At 41.8% G+C, this 22,444-nt stretch overlaps 1 protein-coding gene and 1 long non-coding RNA gene across 2 annotated transcripts in view; one reads left to right on the top strand and one right to left on the bottom strand.

The window, feature by feature from the left end:
- The window catches only part of INO80D (INO80 complex subunit D), a 60,147-nt gene extending 54,533 nt beyond the window's left edge, over positions 1 to 5,614 (bottom strand). Inside the window, exon 1 of the mRNA XM_068544607.1 lies at positions 5,518 to 5,614. Coding sequence (XP_068400708.1) covers positions 5,518 to 5,525 — 8 coding nt within the window. The 5' untranslated portion in view covers positions 5,526 to 5,614. The remainder of the gene's footprint in view (positions 1 to 5,517) is intronic.
- On the top strand, positions 5,426 to 6,625 carry LOC137765177 (uncharacterized). Its single transcript, XR_011074129.1, has 3 exons — positions 5,426 to 5,570; positions 5,726 to 6,281; positions 6,377 to 6,625. It is a non-coding gene; the product is annotated as an uncharacterized lncRNA (long non-coding RNA).
- The last annotated feature ends 15,819 nt before the right edge of the window (positions 6,626 to 22,444 follow it).

The following is a 22,444-nucleotide window of genomic DNA, read 5'->3' as shown; positions in this document are numbered from 1 at the left end:
CTAAAGGCACCAGACTCAAACCAGTTCCAACAAGTTGTTGGAATTAAAACACACAGGCGCGCGTGGACCCAAGGTTTCCAGATCTTCCCATTTTTCAAAGAAGACAAAAATCCAAATTTTCCCACAAAATCTTTTCCATGTCAGCAGCTCATTTAAACTGTTGAAATACAAGATGCGTGACCTTGAGCAAGTTATTTTACAAATCTGTTTCCTCATCTATAAAGTGTCAGTGATAAAGTCACACACAAAGAGTGAATGTCAAACAAAACATTTTTACAGGCTTTCATTTTAATGTCTGCTCTACATCTACCCCAAGACTAGATTATCCCAGGTTTCAAGCAAATGTATAAAACTGTGAATATGCATAAATGCATTTTACTGGAGAAGGGGCCAGAAAGTTCATCAGATTCCCAAAAAAGACTAAGAACCGCTGACTAAACCAAATTTTTCTAATTCTACAACTTCAGCTGTTACCTATACGAGGATGGTTCCCAAATCCACATCCGGTCAACCTACGAAGACCACTTTTACCTCCGTAACAGCCTCTCCACTGACCTCTCCATCTCCACTGCCACCTCGTGAGTCCAAACCTTCAATCTCTTCTCAGCAGCTGTCTCACTTGCCCTCCTTTGTTCCACTTTTCGTATGATTCAAATCTTCTAAAATGCAAATAATTTATTTGGCCAAAGGCCTACATAAATGTAAAATGAATCCAAATCCCTTGGCCTAAGTACAAACTCCTTAGGACCTGGTCAGGCTGACCACTCCCTCTCCCATTATAGATTCCTACTCCCCCAATTCCTACAATTTGCAATACAGAATACTCCTTTGTCCTTAGGCATTTATTAGTACTTGCAGGTCCCACCTCCTGGAATGCCTTTCTAACTCCTCCCATTCGCTCAGGGCAGAAATCCCCCCCTGGAAAATGCTAACTGCTTGCCCCTAGGCCAGAATAAGTAGGTTTCCTTCCTGCAGGCTAAACTATCCCTCACCATTCAAAGATGTAAATGTCAGCTTTATTTTTCTTCTGCACTAGACTGAAAACTCCTCAAGGGCAGACAATGTGTCTTTTTATTACAAGGCCCAGGGCTACCACTAAAGAAGCTAATCTGTTAAATGAATGAAACAGCACTGGCTTCAGCAAATCCTACCATCACCTCAGATAAACATCCTACCCTCCCAAGGTGAGCCTACCAAAGCCACAGACTACTCAGCCCTTCAAAGCCACGCAACACACACAGCTGCAGGCAGATAACTTCAAGAGTTTAAAAGGAGCTAGAAGTAAACCCACCTTCTTTGCCCACTGGTGTACTTACCACTCCTTTACATTTACCAACTCACAGAGTTCAACGACAGAGAGTAGGCTAACATCAAGCTACTGAAACTTTCTGTGAATATACTGCTGATTTTTTACTGGCACAAAAATATTTATTTGCCCCATGAAAGTAATTATTATATTGTATCTGTACTCAAATACTTATTAGTATTAATATATGCTGAGTCAAGCACTCATTCACATTGAAAAATTCACATCGAGAATATTAAAAAATCTTTAAAGGAAAATATTGTATAAAGGTCACACACCAGGCACTACTCTAAAGGCTTTATGTGCAATTCCTCATTTAATCATCACAGCAACCCTATGAAAAAGGTGTTATTATCACCCCCTTTCACAGATGAATAAACTGAGACTTAATGAGAGTAAGTAATTTATCCAAGTTACATAGGTAGGATTCAAAGCCAATTTGTCTCCACAGCCCAAGCTTTTAAGCAATACAAAACTATACAACATTGTTAAATGGAAGATCCTGAAATTATGTGGTACGTATATACAATCACAAAATAGGGAAAAACACACACACACAACAAAATGTTAACAATGGTTATCTCCTGAATGGGATGAATATGAGCAAATATTACCTTTAGTCAGAAAAAAAGCAAACAAACAAGAGAAATAGTACAGACGGTGCTAATAGAAAAGTAGAGTGGGCTAGGGGAATTAAGAGCCAAGCACATGGGCTATCTCATCTAATCTTTACAACATTACATCCAAAAAAAGTTATTTCCATTTTATAGATAAAGACTGAGGAACCTGCCCAGTGGAAGAACTGGGATCAGAACCCAAGGCCCAGCCCAAATACGGCTGACTGCAGGATACTATGCTACAAATAAAATGCAACCAAAAAGCTGTCTTAAAACCAAGTCACATTCTGGGAGAGAATCAGAACCAAGTAGTCTGGCATCTTAAGTGCAAGGAGGGGAAAAAAGAAAGACCTAAGGTTTTCATTTTAAGCTGATCAAAAGTAACTCTGCAAGTGTCCCCAAAAAGCCAGGACCAGCCATTACAGTTGGGGTTCTCGAACAAACTCATACCTAAAGGAAGTGGGGAGGAGACTCCACTGCTGTTTGTTTTGCAAAGCACAGAGTCACATTAGCATAAGTTAAATGGACTTGGATGGGACACCATTGTATATGCAGTGGAGTATCTCCTTCGGGGACAATTTGCTGCCTCCACCCCAGTCTCACCAATTCATCCATTGTTTACAAGTTACCAGGTGTGTGTGGGGAGACACGGAGTGCTACCCGTCTCAGAATATTGCTGTTAACTGTATTCACATACAAATACCTCTCATTATCAATAACTACTGTTCCAAAGCTGGATAGTGAGAGCTACTAACGCTGGGGAAACATTTCAGGTAAGAATGAATGGATCAGCATTTTTTTTTTGAAATGACATGTTTAATTTTGGGTGCTCTGACTTGGAAATTTTTAAAGCCATCTAAACTATAATTTCATTTCTCTAAAAATAGTACTAACATTACTCACTGAGAAAAATGGTTGGGGTAGGGTATACAAATTTCCTTACACAATCTTTTGGAGGAAAGAAAACGATTACTTCAGACTTATAAATGAAAATTAAACATCTGTTTTTGAAACTAAATATTCAATAGTGAAAAAGTATATTACCTTAGCAACTTAAAATTCATTCAATATTTGCCTTGAAAGTCTTTTCTTAGTTTCAAATACAATGTATTTGAAACCCACCATTCCTTCAAAAATAAAGTAGCCCATGGGGTGATTAGATTAGGAAAGATGTGGAGGCCGGGGGAGTTCAAAACTTTTGGGATTTGTTCATATACAGATTTTGAAAGTCTGGGAATATGACGCCAACAATATACCTTAAAAATATCAAATTATGAGGCAAAGAGATTTTTTTAAACCTTAAAATGTCCTAAGAGACTCATAGACTGATTTCTTCCATCCAATATGCTCCAAAAATAAGGACAAGCTATAACAGAAGTAATAATTTTGGGTACACAGTATATGAAAACATCGAAATCAATAAGCAATTTCAATTAATCAATAAAGTTAAACAACCATTAAATGTAATTTGCATTTTTGTAAGAAATCCATACAATCTCAAATATCAAGCCTTTCTTAAGTAAAATACTAAATGGCTGGATGGCTGTCATTGTGGAGAAACAGGAGTTTTATTTTAGGCAGACAAAAGGAAAAGAAGACACAGTAAGAATCACAGAAGGAATCTCACTTCCACGCCTAACAGAAGTCAGCACTGACCAAGTCCTGGGTTACCCCTTGCCCTCTGCAAGTACCACCTTGTCCCTGGGTAACAGTGCTCTGGGGGGCGGGGGGGGGGGGCGTTGAGCGGTCAGAATGTGGAACACCTCTGCCAGCCAACTCCAGCCTGCTACCAGGCAGGACACACATACCTACACACAACCTCCTGTCCTAGGTCTGCTAAAAAAAAGCTGGGCAGAAAAGAGCGAATGAAAGAGGAAAAAATCACCTCTCCAAACATGCCCACGCCGGGGGCTGGGAGTGGGGGGCAGGGCACATTAACATTTCGACTTCCACACTAAAGAACACCAGGAGGTTAAGTGTAGCCACAGGAAACATCCCATCCCCGAAAACCAGGAAATCTAGATTTGGAAATTTAAGTTTTCGATTTTTTTTTTTTTTTAACTTTCAAAACTCACGGCACCAAAATATAGCTAAAATTGGATCCGTTTAAAACATAGAAAAAAAAAAAAAAAAGCCCATACCCAAACCACACCGTGTCAGCTATGTTCAGTTCCCCGAGGACTCTTCCACAGACCCTTTTGAGTTGTGGCAATAACAAGTTTCCTTCAAATGCCCATTTTTCTATTTCTAGGGTCGAACCTAAGAGTATCACAGAAATCCAAATAGTTGTTATCAGAATAAATAAACGACTGATCCTTAAACTGCAGACTTTGTTTCAAGAGCTGCCCTGCCCACCTCCACTCCCTCCTCATTCTTAATGCTTCCCAGCAGGGTCCGTCCTGAGAACCTGGGTCTCCCTCTTGGGTCCCGTCCCCGCGCTTGTTTTCCCGGACATTGACCAAATAGGACAGGAAACTCCTCCATCTGGGGGCTGCTCGAGACATCCAGCCCCCTCGCACTGACAGGCTCCTCACCGCTCCCTACCTCTTTCCCTCAGCAAGGCTGTCCAGAAAAGGGGGCTCGAGACCCAAAGGAGCCCGGGATGGGAGGAGGGTGGGTGCTCAATCTGAACCTAACACCCCTGGTTTCCGGGGTGAGGGCTAAAAAAGCGATTAGGAAAGCCTGCCCCGTAGAAATACCACCTGAATTTACCTCCTCCCTTCCCACTGCAACAAGCCCAGTCACTAACTAATAAGCTAAGACAAATCCCTGGAAAACTTTTGCAAACGGGCCGAGAGGGCCCTCTCCCCAACCGGGGGGCTCCCGGGGAAGGGGCTGGAGTCTACAGCCCTGGAAGGGCTCGCCGGGGAGCGGGCGAGGGGTGCAGGGGCGGAGTACCTTCCACGGACAGGAACTGGCAAAGAGTTTCAAAATAGCCGAGTGCTCTCCCCCACGCCCTCGAGGGTCGCGAGCGCTAGGACCGGGGCTCCCCGAAAGGAGACCAGCCCCCAATTCGGGCCTAAAAGGAAACTTTCCGGGCCGCGGCTGCACCTGACTCCTCACCACCCCTCCACCCCACCCCACGCCCGCCAGGCCGCCCGCCCCGCCCCGGCCTGGCCGCCCGGAGCGCAGAGGAGGGGGAGAAATAAATTCAACTATTACCGGAATCGGGGGTGGGAGGCGTCGGCGAGAGACCGGGGGAGGGGGCGGCTGGGCGCCCATTCCCCGCTCCTAGGCCCTGACGCCCCGGTCCCGGCCGCCCGGGCCTGCCGCCCCGCGGGGGAGCCTTCCGGGGCCCCGCGCAAGATTCGGCCCAGCAGCGCCGCCGTCCCGCCCGGAGGCCCCGGGGGACCCGAAGGGGCGCGGGGAGGCCCAGGGTGCGGGGGCAGGGCGCGGCCGCTGCGGCGCCCGCCGGCCCGAGGCCTAACCGGCGCCCCCCCCCCCCCACCCCACCCCGGCCCGCGCAGGCCGCGCCGCTCGCCCCGCTCCGGCCCCGGCTGCACCCCCGCCCGGCGGCCCGCCGTCGTCAACCGTGGGCACCCCCCAGGCCCCCGAGTCTCCAGCCCCCGCCACCCCGGCGCCGGCCCCTCTCACCCTTTCATTCTCTGCCCGGGGCTTGGCGCGGGCCGGCGAATCCCCGGCCTCACGTAAGCGCGCTCGCCGCCCGCCCTGCCTGCGCGGCCCAGCCCGCCGCCCTACGGGAGCCCGGGGATGTGGGCCGGGCCTGGGGCCGCCTCTGCTTACCTTTCAGCTGGTTTTTTTTTTTTCTCCTTCCCCCCTTTTCCCTCGGCTGGTCTGACAGATCAGAGTGAGAGGCGCTGGCAATGGACTAGGAAGCTCGGCCGCCGCTGCTACTGCTCCCCCCTGGGCTCCGGCGAGAGCCTTTCCCTGTCAAGCAAGAGGGGTGAGGATCATATTTTTATTTTGGAAACTAAAAAGTGCTCCCAGGGTCGGTGATTATTAAGGGGAAATCCCTGAATATACTCTCCAGCCAAGAAGGCAGGGCTGCCGGAGCTGCACAAGAAGAGGCAGCAGCCTCCTACAGCACCACTACAGGCACTGCGAGGACATAACACCAGAGAGCCGCTCCTCTGCCCTCCGAAACGACAACTTTCCTACCATCTTGGAGGCAGAGGAAAGGGGGGCCGGGGGGAAAAGTGCACCCGCTCCCGATAAAGTACAAATTTCGACTTCTCATCTCTGGAAAAAAGTCCACACCGGCCGTCTACACCGGCGCCTGGGGGAAAAAGCGGGGAAGAAACTGGGGGTGCTTGAGAAACGTTTGCATTTGCACCAGGGGGAAAAATGTTTCTGCATCTTCTGATGGCAAGAAATCTTTACAAGACACAGGTTTTCCGGTGATTATTGTTTTCTGTTTAATTTTTTCCATGTTCGTGAGAGTGGTGTTTGAATTTTTTTTCAGGCTAATAATGATTTTTTTTTTCCGTTACAGATCTAAGTTCTGGGTCTGGTGGTCAGTTTATAAATTTGGACTTCAAGAGACTTCCTAGACACTTTACTTGTCTACTTATTTATACGTTTTTGTATTGATATACAGAGAGATTTATATGTTTCCTTATAGATAAAAATTTGTGTTATATAGTCCCCTCCAAACTGAGATTGCTGGAAGACAGTTGTAAAGGGATGTCTTTTGTCTCCTTTTCTCAAAGCAATGTAAATAAAACCTATTGATTGCCCAGAAGAGCAAGATACAGTTGTTTATTTTTCACACTGCAAATTAAGGCAGAGATCACTGGGGGCATAAATACAACTTAAGTATAACTGACCACCTTTATAGAAATAATCCTAATGCTGTTATGGTCTGCCCATGAAGAAATGTTACTGTACAACTGAAAACAGATTTTAAAGACAGCTTTAGATTTTCTCTGAGTACAATTGCTTATTTAGAATTATGTACAGGCATTTAATTTTTATTTTAATTTAGATCCTTCAAGGTTTAGATCTTTGGTGCGTTACACATGTTGCTGTCCACTTTCTGTGTCACAGAATTGAGAAATGTGTCTATTGTTGTTAGAGTTGAAATGTTCAGAATTTCTAATGTGCTGCCAAACTGTGTGAAGTGCTTTTAATATATTGCAATGGATGTCATGAATCTACTTTTTTCCCATAAGCAAAGCTTAGTAGATAGATGGGAACAAAGTCACACAGTGCAGAGCTAACACAGAGGTGAGGGAGAGAAGGGTGCTGCCCACTTGCAACAATTCCCATAGAACTCTTACTGGAGAAGAACAAATTGCAGAGATATTTTGCTGTTTTTATGAAGAAAGAGAAGCGTACTAGAAAATGAACAAAAGGTCTTTTTGTATGTTCTACAGGGAATGATGAATTGAATCTTGTACGAAGAGTTATTTTTCTGACACAGGTTGGCTGACATAGTGGGAATGAATTTGTAATAGTAGTGCCTTGCATCAGTAGAATATTTATTTTTAATTGGGGTATAGTTACTTTACAATGTTGTGTTTCTGCTGTACAGTGAAGTGAATCAGCTATGTGTATACATATATCCCCTCTTTTTTGGCTTTCCTTCCCATTTAGGTCACCACAGAGCATTGAGTAGAGTTCCCTGTGCTATACAGAAGGTTCTCATTACTTATCTATTTTATACATATTAGTGTATATATGTCAATCCCAATCTCCCGGTTCATCCCACCCACCCACCCCTTACCCCTTTGGTGTCCATACGTTTGTTCTCTATGTCTGTGTCTCTATTTCTGCCTTGCAGACAGGTTCGTCTGTACCATTTTTCTAGATTCCACATGTATGCATTAATATACGATATTTGTTTTCCTCTTTCGACTTACTTCTCTCTGTATGACAGTCTCTAGGTCCATCCAGGTCTCTACAAATGACCCAATTTAGTTCCTTTTTATGGCTGAGTAATATTCCATTGTATGTATGTACTACATCTTCTTTATCCATTCATCTGTCAATGGACTCAGTAGAATATTTAATTTCTTTCATTTAAAATTTATTACAAAGCATTTAGAAATAACTGATGACTCACTTTAAAATGTTTATTTTTTGAGCTTCCAAATTTAGAAATTCCCATAATGTTAAAATGAGTTCAGATATTGCATGTAACAGATATTTATTATTTTCATGCTGACCCCCATCTTTATCATCTATATTTGAATACAGTACCTGAATAGTCTTGGTTTTCTTTTGCAGTTTTTTTCCCTTACTCTTTGCTAGAAAAATCTAAAGTAATTAAAGTAAAATTAACTGATTCTTATCATCTCAGAAACCTCAGTTATGAAGTTGTGTTCTATTTACAGTTGTTTTTTTAATGTTTGGAAATCAAACACTTCGGTCATAACAAGGAAATCCGTTCCCTTAATGAAGAAATCTAGTGGACTTGAAAAACGTGTTTTTGAGCAACTTGTTTCTTATATGTGACATGACATGACTTTGTAGATCTGCTTTGAATTTTTCGAGAAATTAAGATGTGTTTGCTTTAAGCTGACTGGACCCTTTTATGCAATCCCTCTTGTGACCAACAAGCTTGTTTGCGTGATGTCCATCTGGGATAGGGATATGGCGCATAATCTTAGCATTTCAGTGTCTTTCTCTTTATAAAGCTTGACTTGTACAGGGCTGTGATCCATGATGTTTATCCACCAGCTGAGCTAAATAGCCCAGACTTGGGGAATTACAGCCCCAACAAGAAGAAATCCTGCTACGTTTGTAACATTGGTGAATTTGATTGGTCAGTGTTTATTTCGGTTGATAATTGAACTCATTTCAGGAGTTATTATCTCTAATTCCTAGAAACTACAGGTGCTGACAAAACTACTGACATAATTAACCTTAAATAAACGTATTTTGCCCAATAAAATTCCCAATACTGTACTCAAATTTGGCTAACATTGAGCCCCTAATACATCTTGGTAACCTTGCTGGACACTTTTATGTATGTGCTCTGGTTTAATTCCCCCAAGGGCTCCAAAAAGTATTATTTTTCTTTCCCTTCTCCCCTCCTCCTCCTCCTTTCCACTTCTTTCTTCTTTTAAATACAGTTGGGATAATCGTCTTCAATTTCAAGGAATGTAGACGTTCTTGGCCCTAAGGCTTTCAATAAGACTCCAAATCCTTTCGCTCTATAGTTTTTGAGGTGCCTTCCACAGCTCTATACGCTATATCTGGAAATGCTAAGTTTCTGCCATTTACTCTTTTTTTTTTTTTTTTTTTTTTTTAAGAATTTATTATTTATTTACTTATTTATTGGCTGCGTTGGGTCTTCGTTGCTGCACGCGGGCTGTCTCTAGTTGCAGCAAGCAGGGGCTACTCTTCGTTGCCGTGCGCGGGCTTCTCTTGTTGCAGAGCACAGGCTCTAGGCACGTGGCCTTCAGTAGTTGTGGCACACGGGCTCAGTAGTTGTGGCTCGCGGACTTTAGAGTGCAGGCGCTCAGTAGTTGTGGCACACGGGCTTAGTTGCTCTGCGGCATGTGGGATCTTCCCGGACCAGGGCTCAAACCCGTGTCCCCTGCATTGGCAGGCAGATTCTTAACTACTGCACCACCAGGGAAGTCCCCTGCCATTTACTCTTTGCCAAAAACAAACTGAGTAGCCAGCAGCTGGAGCCCCTTCATTCACTAGTGGCAACCAGCGGCTTATTTCACCTTCATGAAGTCTAGTACCTAAGTCTATCCATTGTTTTGAGACAAATATATATGTGTCAATTGAAATGCACTGTGTTTAAGAGAGATTTCCTTCCTGATCCTGAAAGTGAACAGTACTTGTAATGCACTAGCATAATTAGAAATCTTACCTATGTTGTAAAGTTATGGTAGTTTCTAAAAGATCTAGTCAGTGGATGAAGTGACCTGGAGCCATGAATGCCAGAGTTTTACCTATGTGATACTTAGAGCAGTAGTGTCTTTTATTTATTCTGTTATTATGCCTTAATTTCACAAGTAGCTTGTTTTGGCCTTCAGTTGAAATAGGAGATACTTGCCTTAATATTTTTACTATTATAAACTTTAATTGATCTGCCTTTTGGTATTAATGATTTTAATTTTGTAAAAATTAACCACCTTATTGTGAACACTATGGTGAAGAAAATGCCACCTAGGGAATTCCCTGGTGGTCCACTGGTTAGGACTCCGCACTCTCACTGTCAAGGGCCCAGGTTCAATCCCTGCTCCGGGAACTAAGATCCCACAAGCCACGGGGTGTGGCCAAAAGAAAAGAAAATACAACTTATATTCTTAAAAGAGCTCATTCACAGATTGTGTGGATTTAAAGTGAAAGATTTATGCATGTTTAATATATTAGATGTTTTTAAGCAATAAAGCCATGCCTTTATTGGCGAATGTTTTGCTGACAGAATCACCAAGTGTTTAAAAAGGCACTGACAGCAGACATGGTTATACAAATTTAGTGGGGGGGGGGGGGTTTGAGAGAGTAGGGGTGTGATTATAAACCTTCCCTAATCACAGAAATGTTTTTTCCTAACATTTCTAAAGGCAAACTCTGAAGTCGTACCAAGAGGTCCCTAGTAGTTTGAAAACTTCCAAGGAGGTGAAAAGAAGTGTGTGTACAGAGCCTAAAAGTTTTCAAAAATCATACTATTATGGCCATAAATGTAAATTTTTTTCACTTTAAGCATTTCTGTCTTGGAAACATTTGTTGGTAATGTTTCTATCTAAAACAAAGATTTTAGTTGTACTGTGGTTACTGTGCCACTAAGAAAATGTTTCTGAGACAAGCATTGTATTTGGGAGACATCCACATCATAGCTTTAGGTTATTCGAATATGACATTTCTATAATATAGATGCAACTATAGTCAAAACACACATGATCAGGTAATCTCCAAGTTCTGACACCTACCAAGGGGCACTGAGACCTGGGGACTACTACCTAATGCCAAGCCAGAAACCAAGAAAGTCTGTTTTTTTTTTTTTAATCCCCATAAGGGACAAAAGATATCCTCCAAAAACCAGATGGTCACTGGCAACAGCAGGGGCAAGACATGTCCCTGGTGCCATTTCACTGCCTTCTCGTCATGCTGCAGGCAGAGGATGTGCCATCGCCCTGGCCGTAGCATTCTTGGGCCGTTTTATTGACTCCTTACCTTACACTGAGGAAAACACCTCTCCAACTTAAGTCGTTTTCTAAGTAATGGTTAGTAAAAACACCCCAAAGCAGTATTAAAGATTGGATTTGGGCAGAATTATAAGTGTTAGTCAACTTTTTCTATAATTCATAATGAGAAAACTGTCCCAGAGGTGGTGGTTAGCTAAAACATTGCAGTAAGAAGAGAAATCCATAGAGTCCTCGGAATAATAGGCAGAGATCAGCATAAAGGTGACTGTTCATTTCTGCTACATTCCTGGTTAAGCAAGCTTTGTAGACCCGCTGGGAACTTAACCACTATTTCCATGGGAAAATAAATCCCAGGTTCCAAATAACTAATTCACAGCGATATTCTGGAACACAGCCCATTAATAAGTTTGGACTTCCTGTACTATAATAACTTTGCCATATGTTTGTTACAGGCTGCCAGAATTCAATAGTAAGGGTGGGGAAAAGGGGGAAATCCTCTCATTCAGTTAAAGTAAGGAATAACTATTTAACACAATTTAAACAGCTTGATTTAAATTCAGGTAAGGAAGATTATCAAAGATATAATATGGTGAGGCCAGTTGCAGTACACCAGGAAGAGGAACAGACCTCAGTCAAAAATAAAAATTGTACTGTTTACCTTAACTGTATACACTGGTGATTCTGTTTTATACATACCTGGGTGCTGTATGGTCTTACAGTAGGTATTTGCACTTTGTGTTATTCTTAAGGAAAACCAGAAGGAGAAAGAAATGAGGGCACAGAAGTAGATAAGATTCTACTAAAAATTACCCAACCTAGCCTCCTCCTATTAGGCTGATGCTGCTTTTGCCCCGCAGAGCAAGCCACGGCCATTCTCGTCGTGATGCCTCTGTTGTTCTCAGCTTGGCCAGGTAAATCCCACTCTGCTCTGAGGACTGGTTCAAAATCTTGTTCCTGAAGCCTTCTGGTGCCAACCTGAGTGTACAGCGACCTTATTCTTCCTTTAATGCCTTGAGTTGTTTTCTAGGATTTCTCTTTTCCCCACATGCGTTTCTTTTGTGCAGGAGGAGCTCTAATGGTTTAAGAGCTTAATCTCCAGGCCAGGCCATCTGGTTTAGAAACTTGGCTCTACCATTTTCCTTGGTAGTGTGACCCTGGGCAAGCTACTTAACCTCTAAGGAATAAGAACAGTACCTACCTCATTGCATTGTTTGAGGATTACAGGGCATAGTGCACGTAAGGCGCAAGGCGGGTCTTAGTGCCGTGTAAAGGTCAGCTGCTCTCTCTGGTTGCTTGCCAGTAAACACCTTACAGGCAGCACATCCCAAGGTCAGGGAGTACTGCTTTGTTTGTGTTGTGTTTTGTTTTTAAACACTACCAAGACAGTGGCCTTAGCAGCACTAGTCACAAGTTGAATTAATTCAATACAGAAAAAGAAGACTATGATTATGCCATACCAAATACCTACAAAAACAATCCATTATTTTTTTTTTTTCCAGATATTTTTGAATACCCAGATAGTTGACAGTCAGTAGCAAAGATTTTTAAGTTTAGCTGAGATTTGGGTGTCCTTCAGACTCAATCAAGGTCTTAAAGAATATAAAATGAGGGCTTCCCTGGTGGCGCAGTGGTTAAGAATCCGCCTGCCAATGCAGGGGACACGGGTTCGAGCCCTGGTCCAGGAAGATACCACATGCCAAGGAGCAACTAAGCCTGTGCGCTGCAACTACTGAGCTTGCGCTCTAGAGCCTGCGAGGCACAACTACTGAGCCGTGTGCCACAACTACAGAAGCCCACACGCCTAGAGCCTGTGCTCCACAACAAGAGAAGCCACCGCAATGAGAAGCCCACGCACTGCAACGAAGAGTAGCCCCTGCTCACAGCAACTAGAGAAAAGCCTGTGTGCAACAACGAAGACCCAACGCAGCCAAAAATAAAATGTAAATAAATAAATTAATTTAAAAAAATATATATATATAAAATGAGATACAGGAAGAGTACATACAGAACATATAGCAAGAGAAATATTGTGACCAGTTAATGCCTCTTCATTAGCCGTTCTAAAGAGAGAGATGCATTTAAATTTCAATATGAGATATTGGAGAAGACGTTTCTGACAACAAGGCATAAAAAGGTTTACGAAATATCTTCAAAGCAAGTCATCCTGGGACTTCCCTGGTGGTGCGGTGGTTAAGAATCCGCCTGCCAATGCAGGGGACACGGGTTTGAGCCCTGGTCCAGGAAGATCCCACGTGCCGCGGAGCAACTAAGCCTGTGCGCCACAACTACTGAGCCTGTGCTCTAGAGCCCGTGAGCCGCAACTACTGAGCCCATGTGCCACAACTACTGAAGCCCACACGCCTAGAGCTGTGCTCCGCAACAAAGAAAAGCCACTGCAAGGAGAAGCCCACACACCGAAACAAAGAGTAGCCCCTGCTCACCACAGCTAGAGAAAGCCCATGTGCATCAAGACCCAATGCAGCCATAGATAAATAAATACATAATTTTTTTTAAAAAAAGTCATCCCACAAAGGGAATAGTAGGTGTTTGACACATTTAATGTTTCCAGTGAACTGTTTGATAGGGCAGGTACTAGTTTATTGTTTTAAAATGCACAGTGTTAAGGAGTAGACAAAGTGTGGGGTTTAGATCAGAAAACCATGTGTGAATTCCAGAGGTAATATTTATTTACTAACCGTACAAACTCAGGCAGTTTCCCGAGACCCTCAAACCTCAGTGCCCTCATTCTCAACACAATTGCTTGAATAAGATGATTTATAGAACCATATGTAGTACACTATATGACATATATCAGCCACTCCACAACTGTCCATTTCCATTTTTTGTTGCTGAATTCATAGAAAGTGCCTGGAATTAAGGCAGGACTTTAATTAGAAAACTATAAAAAGGGGTCTTGCTCTAGAAGCAATTTCTCAAGTATTGAAGAACAAATATCAAATTAATTAGAACCCTATTTACTACTTTTTTGCATGATTTGTGTGAGATTTCTCTTTTTGGTTAGTTACTAGTGCTCTTGAGAAAATGATTAATTATTTTTAAAAAATATGATCAAACTGTATATTTTCACAGTAAGAACAGGCTCAGCCAACACAAAACCACAAGCGTTTATTCACTCAGCCATGTGCCAGACAGCTATGCATTTCCCTGGCACTTGGCTCTAACAGAGAATGATTATGGGGTCTTCTTATTCAGGGTACGGGGTGATACAGTGGTGAGAGACCCCATCTCAACTCTGTGGCATAGAGTCTTTACAAGAGGGAACTTAAGAAATCAGTTTGGCAGCTTATGACCTACTAAAAAGAATAGAGTGAGATAGAATAGAAAATATCCAAAGTCATCGCAGTCGAAGTATTATTTCACAAAAAATTTCAGTTATAGATACATATATGTATATTTTTATGGTGGGTTAAGGACAAAAAGTTGAAGAGATACTGCTATATCTTATGAGGCTGACGTTCGTAGCATCCTGCAGTGGTTTAGTGAGCAAGACAGGCGGTCCCTGTCCTCATTGGCTTTACAGTCTAGGTACAGGATAAGGGTCTGAATTGCCCTGGTTGAACACTATAGGGAAGGTGAGGCCTGAGAGGAACTTGGAGACCACTGCGCTTAAAAATATTTTAAGTTTTTTTTTTTCCGACTCCTGGCCAAGCTGGACACATCTGTGGTAAATCTGCTGGCTGATGAGAACATTTGACCCTGGATAGGTTATCTCATCAAAATACAGTTTGTCCATGCAGTTTAGCTTGCCGTACCTCAAAGATACGAAGGAGCGGTTGTATGGTCAGAAGAATGAAAGAGAACCTGGAAACACTGGGTCTTCTTTGCTGGTAAAAATAAACTGAACAGGCTTGTGATTCAAGTCAATGAAGGAAGTAGATCAGCTGAACATTAAATTGTTTACCTACAAGTCAAAGATAACTTGCATCTCCAATGAAGTATTTATGACTAAAAGGAAGTATTTTTTCACACAGCAGGTTCTGACCATATAGAACTTAATTCAAAAGATAGAATTTGTTGCAAAGGTTAACTTTCTAACAGTTGAAAGTAGGACACTCAGCCCGAGTTGGTTAACCTTCTCAGTTAGCAGGGTATTTATTGAGTGCTCAATGGGCATGGTACTCAGTTAGGCTCTGCAGGGAAGTAAAAGAAAATATAATGCACAGTTGTGCACAGGGAGTTTACGATCTACTTGCAAGGTAAATGACATCTGGGAAGCCCTTGGAGAACAATCAAGGGCTCAGGAGGGAACAAAATGGGCAGAGTAAGAGAAGACTGCCTTGGGTTACTGTGGGAGATCCGGCCCTGACTCAGTAGCCGAGGGACCCCTGGCTGCTTTCAGAACTCCGAGCCTCTCCCACTCCTAAAACCAATGAGAGTATGTGTATAGATTCAAGAAGATCTGTGAACGTCTCTAGCACAGTCCTGGCACATAGGAGATACTGGATCAGTGTTTGTTGAATTTAAATGGAGAGAATTTTTATTTACCTGGACAGAGAAAATGGCATTTGGTAAAGCAGGAGTGAGCATGTCTCAACAGAAGGTGTGTGAGGAAAAATGGAGGAAAAGATAGCAGTAGGGTAGGGCCCAGTTAAGAGGACTTTGAGAGCCAAGCTGAAAAGTTCAAACAGATGTTAACAGGCAAGATCTTCTGGACTTCTCTGGTGGTCCAGTAGTTAAGACTCCACTCTCCCAATGCAGGGGGCCCGGGTTTGATCCCTGGTCAGGGAACTAGATCCCACATGCTGCAACTAATTTTCCGCATGCCGCAACTAAAGATCCCGCATGCTGCAACTAAAAAAGATCCCGTGTGCCGCAACTAAGACCCAGCGCAGCCAAACAAATAAATCAATCAATCAATGTTTTTTTAAAAAAAGATCTGCTATTTAATTATTCAAGGAGTACCTATGAATCATTTATAGTGTGCTAGGCACTGTGGTTAGGATATTAGGGAAACAGCAGTCCCTGCCCTCAAGTGTCTTACGTCTGGCAAGAAAGGAGAGAATTATTGTTTGGGGGATGTTTTATTTTTATACAGATCCTACTTTTAAAAATATAAACTGTGAAGGCTAGGGGGTTTTTTGTTTTGTTTTTATTTATTTATTTGGCTGTGTGGGTCTTAGTTGCGGCATGCAGTCTCTAGTTCCTTGACCAGGGATCGAACCCAGGCCCCCTGCATTGGGAGCGTGGAGTCTTAACCACTGGACAGCCAGGGAAGTCCCAAGGCTAAGGGTTTTGTCCTTTTTTTTTTTTTTTTCCTCTTGAGCTATTTTGTTGACTTAGCATCTAGAAGAGTGCCTAGCACAAAATATGCACCATAAATATTTGAATTAATGAATATTTGAGATTTTGAACTTTTAAGCAGTACAATCTCTTTGAGACTGTTAGATAATTAAGATATGGCTTCTGGATAGGTTAAATGAGAAAGGTTCTAAGGAAGCAAGTATGGACTTTCTGTTGTCAATCTCAGTACAGGTCCAAGATGATTAATAAAATATCTGTACAATTTTAATTATGTCAATAACCTTTGAGCATTATATTCCATTTGACCATGTTATAGTCCAGCTAAAAAAAATCTGGGGGTGGTGTTAAGTATTCTTGGCATATTTCTGTTGTACATTCTTTTTTTTTTTTTTTTTTTTTCTGACCACACCGTGCGGCTTGCAGGATCTTAGTTCCCTGACCAGGCATCAAACCCACGCCCTTGGCAGTGAAAGCTCAGAGTCCTAACCACTGGACCGCCAGGAATTCCCCAAGTGTTGTACATTCTTTATTGGTAAAAACACTTAAAATGTATGCTCTATTTTTGTTTATGTATTTATTTTCTGTATATTCTACTTTTAAATGACATTTAATGTCACTTAATATTGAACACTTGACAGGTTAACTAATACAATATAAGAGAATCACCCGAAGTAAAAGGCAACCATACAAGAGGGAAAAAGTATGGCTTTCATTAAAGCCTTTTGCGTGGAAACGCTCAAGCATATTTGAGCAAATGTCTTGGAGTATTCCCTTCCCCCATTTTGTAGGACGTGATCAATTATACCATCTGCTCCTCCAGGTAACTCGGCAGCTGTTAATTAACTAACATTGTTCCCTGAGTTTTGCTGTCACCATAGATGGTTCCAGAACATAAGAACCAAAGATTTGTCAGAATAGCTTTCATACTACAAGTTTCCTTTAAATTATAGACGGGGAAAAAAAAAAATCAATACTGACCAACTGGGAAGAATTAAATAAATATTTACATAGTCATAAATCATTTCAGTTTTCTCAGAGCTTATTACCATGATGTTTTATATATCTAAGTGTTTTAGGTGTGCACAGCAAGAGCAGTTAAGTAATTTAATACCAACAGAATTTATACTTCAAATGGGGAAAGAGTGGATCATCTCAGTTTGTGGTAAGATACACAGATGCTTCCTGTTGCTCCCTCCAGAATGATGTTAACATTAACCTCAGAGGAGGCCGTTAAGCCAGCCTTGAGCTAGATGGTAGACACTATGTTTCTCTCTATGGAGGAAGGAGGGAAGAATTACATTACCTAAAATGTATGAGCAGCAAAGTCAGAGTACTTCATGTAATAATCACTGATGCAGTGATAAATTATCACTCAGTCTCTATAGCATGTGTCCAGTTCTCTGAAATGAAGCTAAGAAAAAGATTATAGGGAAAGGAGACACATGATACCATTCTTAGAAAACTGATGTAAATACTCCATGCAGGTCATTTGCCCTTTTTTTCTCTACTGAAAGGGCATTTCTATCTTGTCTGAATCAAACTGTTCAAACAGTGTTTTTTGCTTCCCTCCCTCTGTCTTGACTTGAATTCAGGAAACTTCTGAAATGTTCATTTTTTTAAGCTGTTGAAAGGATTTTGTGTATTTATAGTTTTACATGCCAACTCCTTAATTTGAAATAATAGTAAAAAGCAAACATCAAAGCAACAACCACAAAAGCCTCCACAATATACTAATTGTCTAATTTTTCATTTTTGGATTGCATCCATTAATAGTATTTGTTTTCATTAATCTATACTGTTGCATCAAAGCCATCACAATGTTGAAGCATACTGAGTCTTCCAAAACACAATAACTCTTCCAAAATTTAGCCATCTTAAAGGAAAATAGAAAAGACAAACAGTAAGCAACACAACTGTTACTATTTCAGCTAAGAATCTTAAAGCACACTACAAATGCTTTTCGTGTTACCTAATAACTGGAAAAACATTCCAGAAGTGAATTGCTTAAGATTACATAGAGTCGCCTGATTCTACAGAGGAATAACTTTGGGTATGTTCTGTTGTAAGTTTTGTTGTTGTTAACTACAGACTTTATTCTGATTTTGCAGGTCTACCACTAATGTCCTTTTTCTGCTTCAGATACTCAGTCTGTTCTTGTCTTTCATGACCTCCACCCTTTTGAAGAGTACCAGTCAGTTATTTATTTATTTATTTTTTAAAACATCTTTATTAGAGTATAACTGCTTTACAATGGTGTGGCAGTCAGTTATTTTGTAGAATGTCTCTCAGTCTGGGTTTCTCTGATATTTCCTCATGATTAGATGAGGGAATGTATTTTTGGCAGGAAAAGCTCAGACGTCATATGTCCTTTTCAGAGCATCCTATCAGGGAGGACATGATGTTGACCTGTGTTACGACTGGTTGTATAGTTTCGTGCTGCTGCTGTGACACGTCCCCACAGACCTGGCACCATAGAACAACACCCAGCTTCTTATCTCACAGTTTCTGCAGCTTAGAGGGCCAAGCTGAGTGTGGCTGGGCTCCCCGCTCAGGGTCTCCCAAGGCCACCATCGAGGTGTCAGCTGGGCTGTGTTCTCAGCTGGAGCTTGTGGTCCTCTTCCAGCTCATTCATGTTGTTGGCAGAATTCAGGATGGACTGTTTTCTTGCAGGTTGGCAGCAGGACTCACTCTCAGTTCCTAGAAGCTATTCTCAAATTCTCACTGGTGGCTTCTCCATTTACAAGGGCAGCAGGAGAATTTCCCTGCCCTAAAGTCCCTCTCACACTTTGAATCTCTGACTTCTAGACCCAGATTTAAAAGGCTCATATGATTAGGTCAGGCCCAAACCCATACTCCCTTTTTTAAAGTCAACTGTGTCACATAATATAACCTAGTCACGGATTAAAATCCATCGTATTCACAGCCTGGATGGTTATGAAAGGCATGTATCCCGAAGGTGGGGAGGAAAGGGAGGGAGTGGACATCTTAGAATTATGCCTACCACGCTAGTGCTATTAGCCCGCTTACTTGGTTTGGCTGGTGGTCTTCTGGTTTCTCCGCTGTAACGTTACTATTTTGCCATTTGTAATTAAAAGATACCTTGGGGGAGATACTTTGAACTATGCAAATATTTTATTTCTCCTCAAACCTTCCTACACTAATTTTAACATTCATCAGTGGAACTGTCCATTCTCCTCCATTTATTTATTTATTTATTTCATTGTGGATGCGTGGATATATATTTTATTTGGGGAATTAGAATCCAACACTATCATTATTTTGTTGTTCTAATTGTTCCAGCTTTGGCCTTTGGGAGCTCTTTCAGGTTAGCTCCTATGCCCTTTCCACATGCTCTCATCCTTTTTCAGCACTTCTTTACTTTCTAACGCCATAAGACACTCTAGATTCACCTTGTATTTTTTCCTGCTCCAGCCCCAGAATAAATCACTTTTCCACGGATAACTCCAGTTTTAATCCAAGAGACCTAGAAGTACATTTCAGTTTGTACTGGCTACAAATTGGTGTCTCCACAGGTTAGGTGCAGATTAATGAATGTATTCGTTTTGACTTGCTGTCCTAACAAAGTACCACAAATTTAGTGGCTTAAAACAACACAGGTTTATTATCTTACAGTCCTGCAGGTCAGAAATCCGAAATGGTTCTACTGGGCTAATATCAAGGTGTCAGCAGGGCTACGTTCCTTCTGGAGGCTCTAGGGGAGAATCTGTTTCCTTGCCTTTTCCAGCTTCTAGAAGCTACCTGCTTTCGTTGACTCCTGATTCCTTCTTATGTCTTTGTTTATTTTTTGGCTGCACCTCGTGGCCTGTGGGATCTTAGCTCCCTGATCAGGGACTGAACCCAGGCCCTAGGCAGCAAGAGTGTGGAGCCCTAACCACTGGACCGCCAAGGAATTCCCCTATGTCTTTAAAGCCAGCAACATAGTGTCTTTCAACCTCCTCTGACTCTTGTCCTGCCTTGCTCTTATTAGCTCTTATCTTTCTGCTTACATTGTGCCCACCCAGATAATCCAGAATAATCTCCCTATCTCAAGACCCTTAATTCAGTCACATCTACAAAATCCCTTTTGCATGTAAGGTAACATTCACAGCTTAGGGGATTAGAACATGGACATATTTGGGGGCCATTATTCTGCCAACCACATGAATATATTTGGACTAATGGGACCATCAGTCCACATAAATCAGGCAAAAGGAAAATATCCCTTTAATAACAGGTCCCTTTTTACTTTTTCTTCTTAGCCCAGTAGGTCACTTTTTAAAAAATTGCAATATATTTGCGCATTTGTCTAAATCCTTTGTAAAAGTAATGTCATTAATCCTCCATTGGTAGGACATTGGTTTTGATTTGTCCTCCAGAAGCAGTGAAGAACTCCTGTTCATCCATCTGTCTCTCCTCCTCCTTCACTGTTTGTCACCAACAGTACAGATTTTACAGGATCACACCCAGTTGTAAAAGCAATTATTATAGTTTACCATGATACATTACTCTGCTGTCCAAAGGGCTCAGTTTCTATAACCTGTGTGCACATTATTGGTTGGAAATTACATTGCCAGAGACAAATGAAAAAAATTAAATGTTCTCTTCATACTCCTGCCTATAACTGTACATTTACTTTTTATTCATTTCTGACTGTGCAAGACACTAGATAGATATTAGTGATGACCAGTAAGATGTAATAAATCATGGTTCAAAATATGGGGATATTGCTTTTAGAAGCTTAACCTCAGGGAATAATTCAAATATCTAATTCTTCTATACTTATTTTCTGTCTGGGAGTTCGTTTCTAAAACCAAGGTTTTCCCATTCTTACTACTTTCAACAAATTAGAAATACAATTTTTGATGTAAAGTATTATGTGTGAAAAGCTATTTAGGGGCTTCCCTGGTGGCACAGTGGTTAAGAATCCGCCTGCCAATGCAAGGGACACGTGTTCAAGCCCTGGCCCGGGAAGATCCCACATGCCGCGGAGCAACTAAACCCATGCGCCACAACTACTGAGCCCACGCGCCACAACTACTGAGCCTATGCGCCACAACTACTGAAGCCCGCGCGCCTAGAGTCCGTGATCTGCAACAAGAGAAGCCACCGCAGTGAGAAGCCCGCGCACCGCAACAAAGAGTAGTCCCCGCTTGCCGCAACTAGAGAAAGCCCGCACAGCAACAAAGACCCAACACAGCCAAAAATAAAAACAAATAAATTAATTAATTTTTTAAAAAACAACAAAAAAAAGGAAAGCCATTTAATGCTTTCTATTCTAGTACTAAACTATAGATTGGTTGCATACGAAATCACAGGCTTCTAGGTATACTTTTTCATTCTTTCTTTTTAAAGGATGAAATATCAACAACTTATTAAGCACTTATTCCTGCCCAGTGCTTTACACATAATACGTTATGTAGTCAACTCTATGAGGCAGGTGTCACTATCATCATCACCCCCATATCAATAGGTAACAGTAATAGAGACGACATGGCTGTTAAGCAGTAGAACCAGGACTTAAATCTAGGGAACCGATTCCAGAGCTCTCTCCTCTAACACACAAATCCGTGTGTACAGTATCACATAGTGCTGCCACCCAGTTTAAAAAAAAAAAAATTTGGATATAATGATTGTTCCAAATGCTGCTCGTAACTGGATCATTTTCCCCAACTTTGGCATACAGCTGAAAAACTATAATCTCAATAGATTGTGATACATACAGTGAACAGAAACTTTAGAAACAGCCTAAATGCTGCACAGACTTAGTAAATCTAAGTCCTATTGAATGCACGTACAATAACTAGAGCCCGGGACATTTCAGACTCAAGTTCATCATTACCGCTGTTGAAATCATCTCTTTAATTTGATGGCATGACTCAGGGAGAATGTAGCTCCCAGCACAGTTATTCAGAATAAGGTAAAACTGTACACTAGTATCTATTCTGCCATTGGCAGTTACTTTCCCATATTTAAGTTGGACTGCTATCAATTTAGGTATTTGCTATGATTTGAATGTTTGTGTCTCCTTAAAATTCATATGTTGAAATCCTAAATGCCTAAGGTGACGGTATTAGGAGGTGGTGCCTTTTGGAGGTGCTTAAGTCATGAGGATGGAACTTTCATGAATGGGATTAGTCCCTTTCATGTTGAGGACACAGCGAGAGATGGTAATCTGCTACCATCTCTTCCAG

Source organism: Eschrichtius robustus, chromosome 5 (assembly GCF_028021215.1).
Source record: "Eschrichtius robustus isolate mEscRob2 chromosome 5, mEscRob2.pri, whole genome shotgun sequence".
Classification (NCBI taxonomy): Eukaryota; Metazoa; Chordata; class Mammalia; order Artiodactyla; family Eschrichtiidae; genus Eschrichtius; species Eschrichtius robustus.
This window is presented reverse-complemented; position numbering and strand designations above follow the sequence as displayed.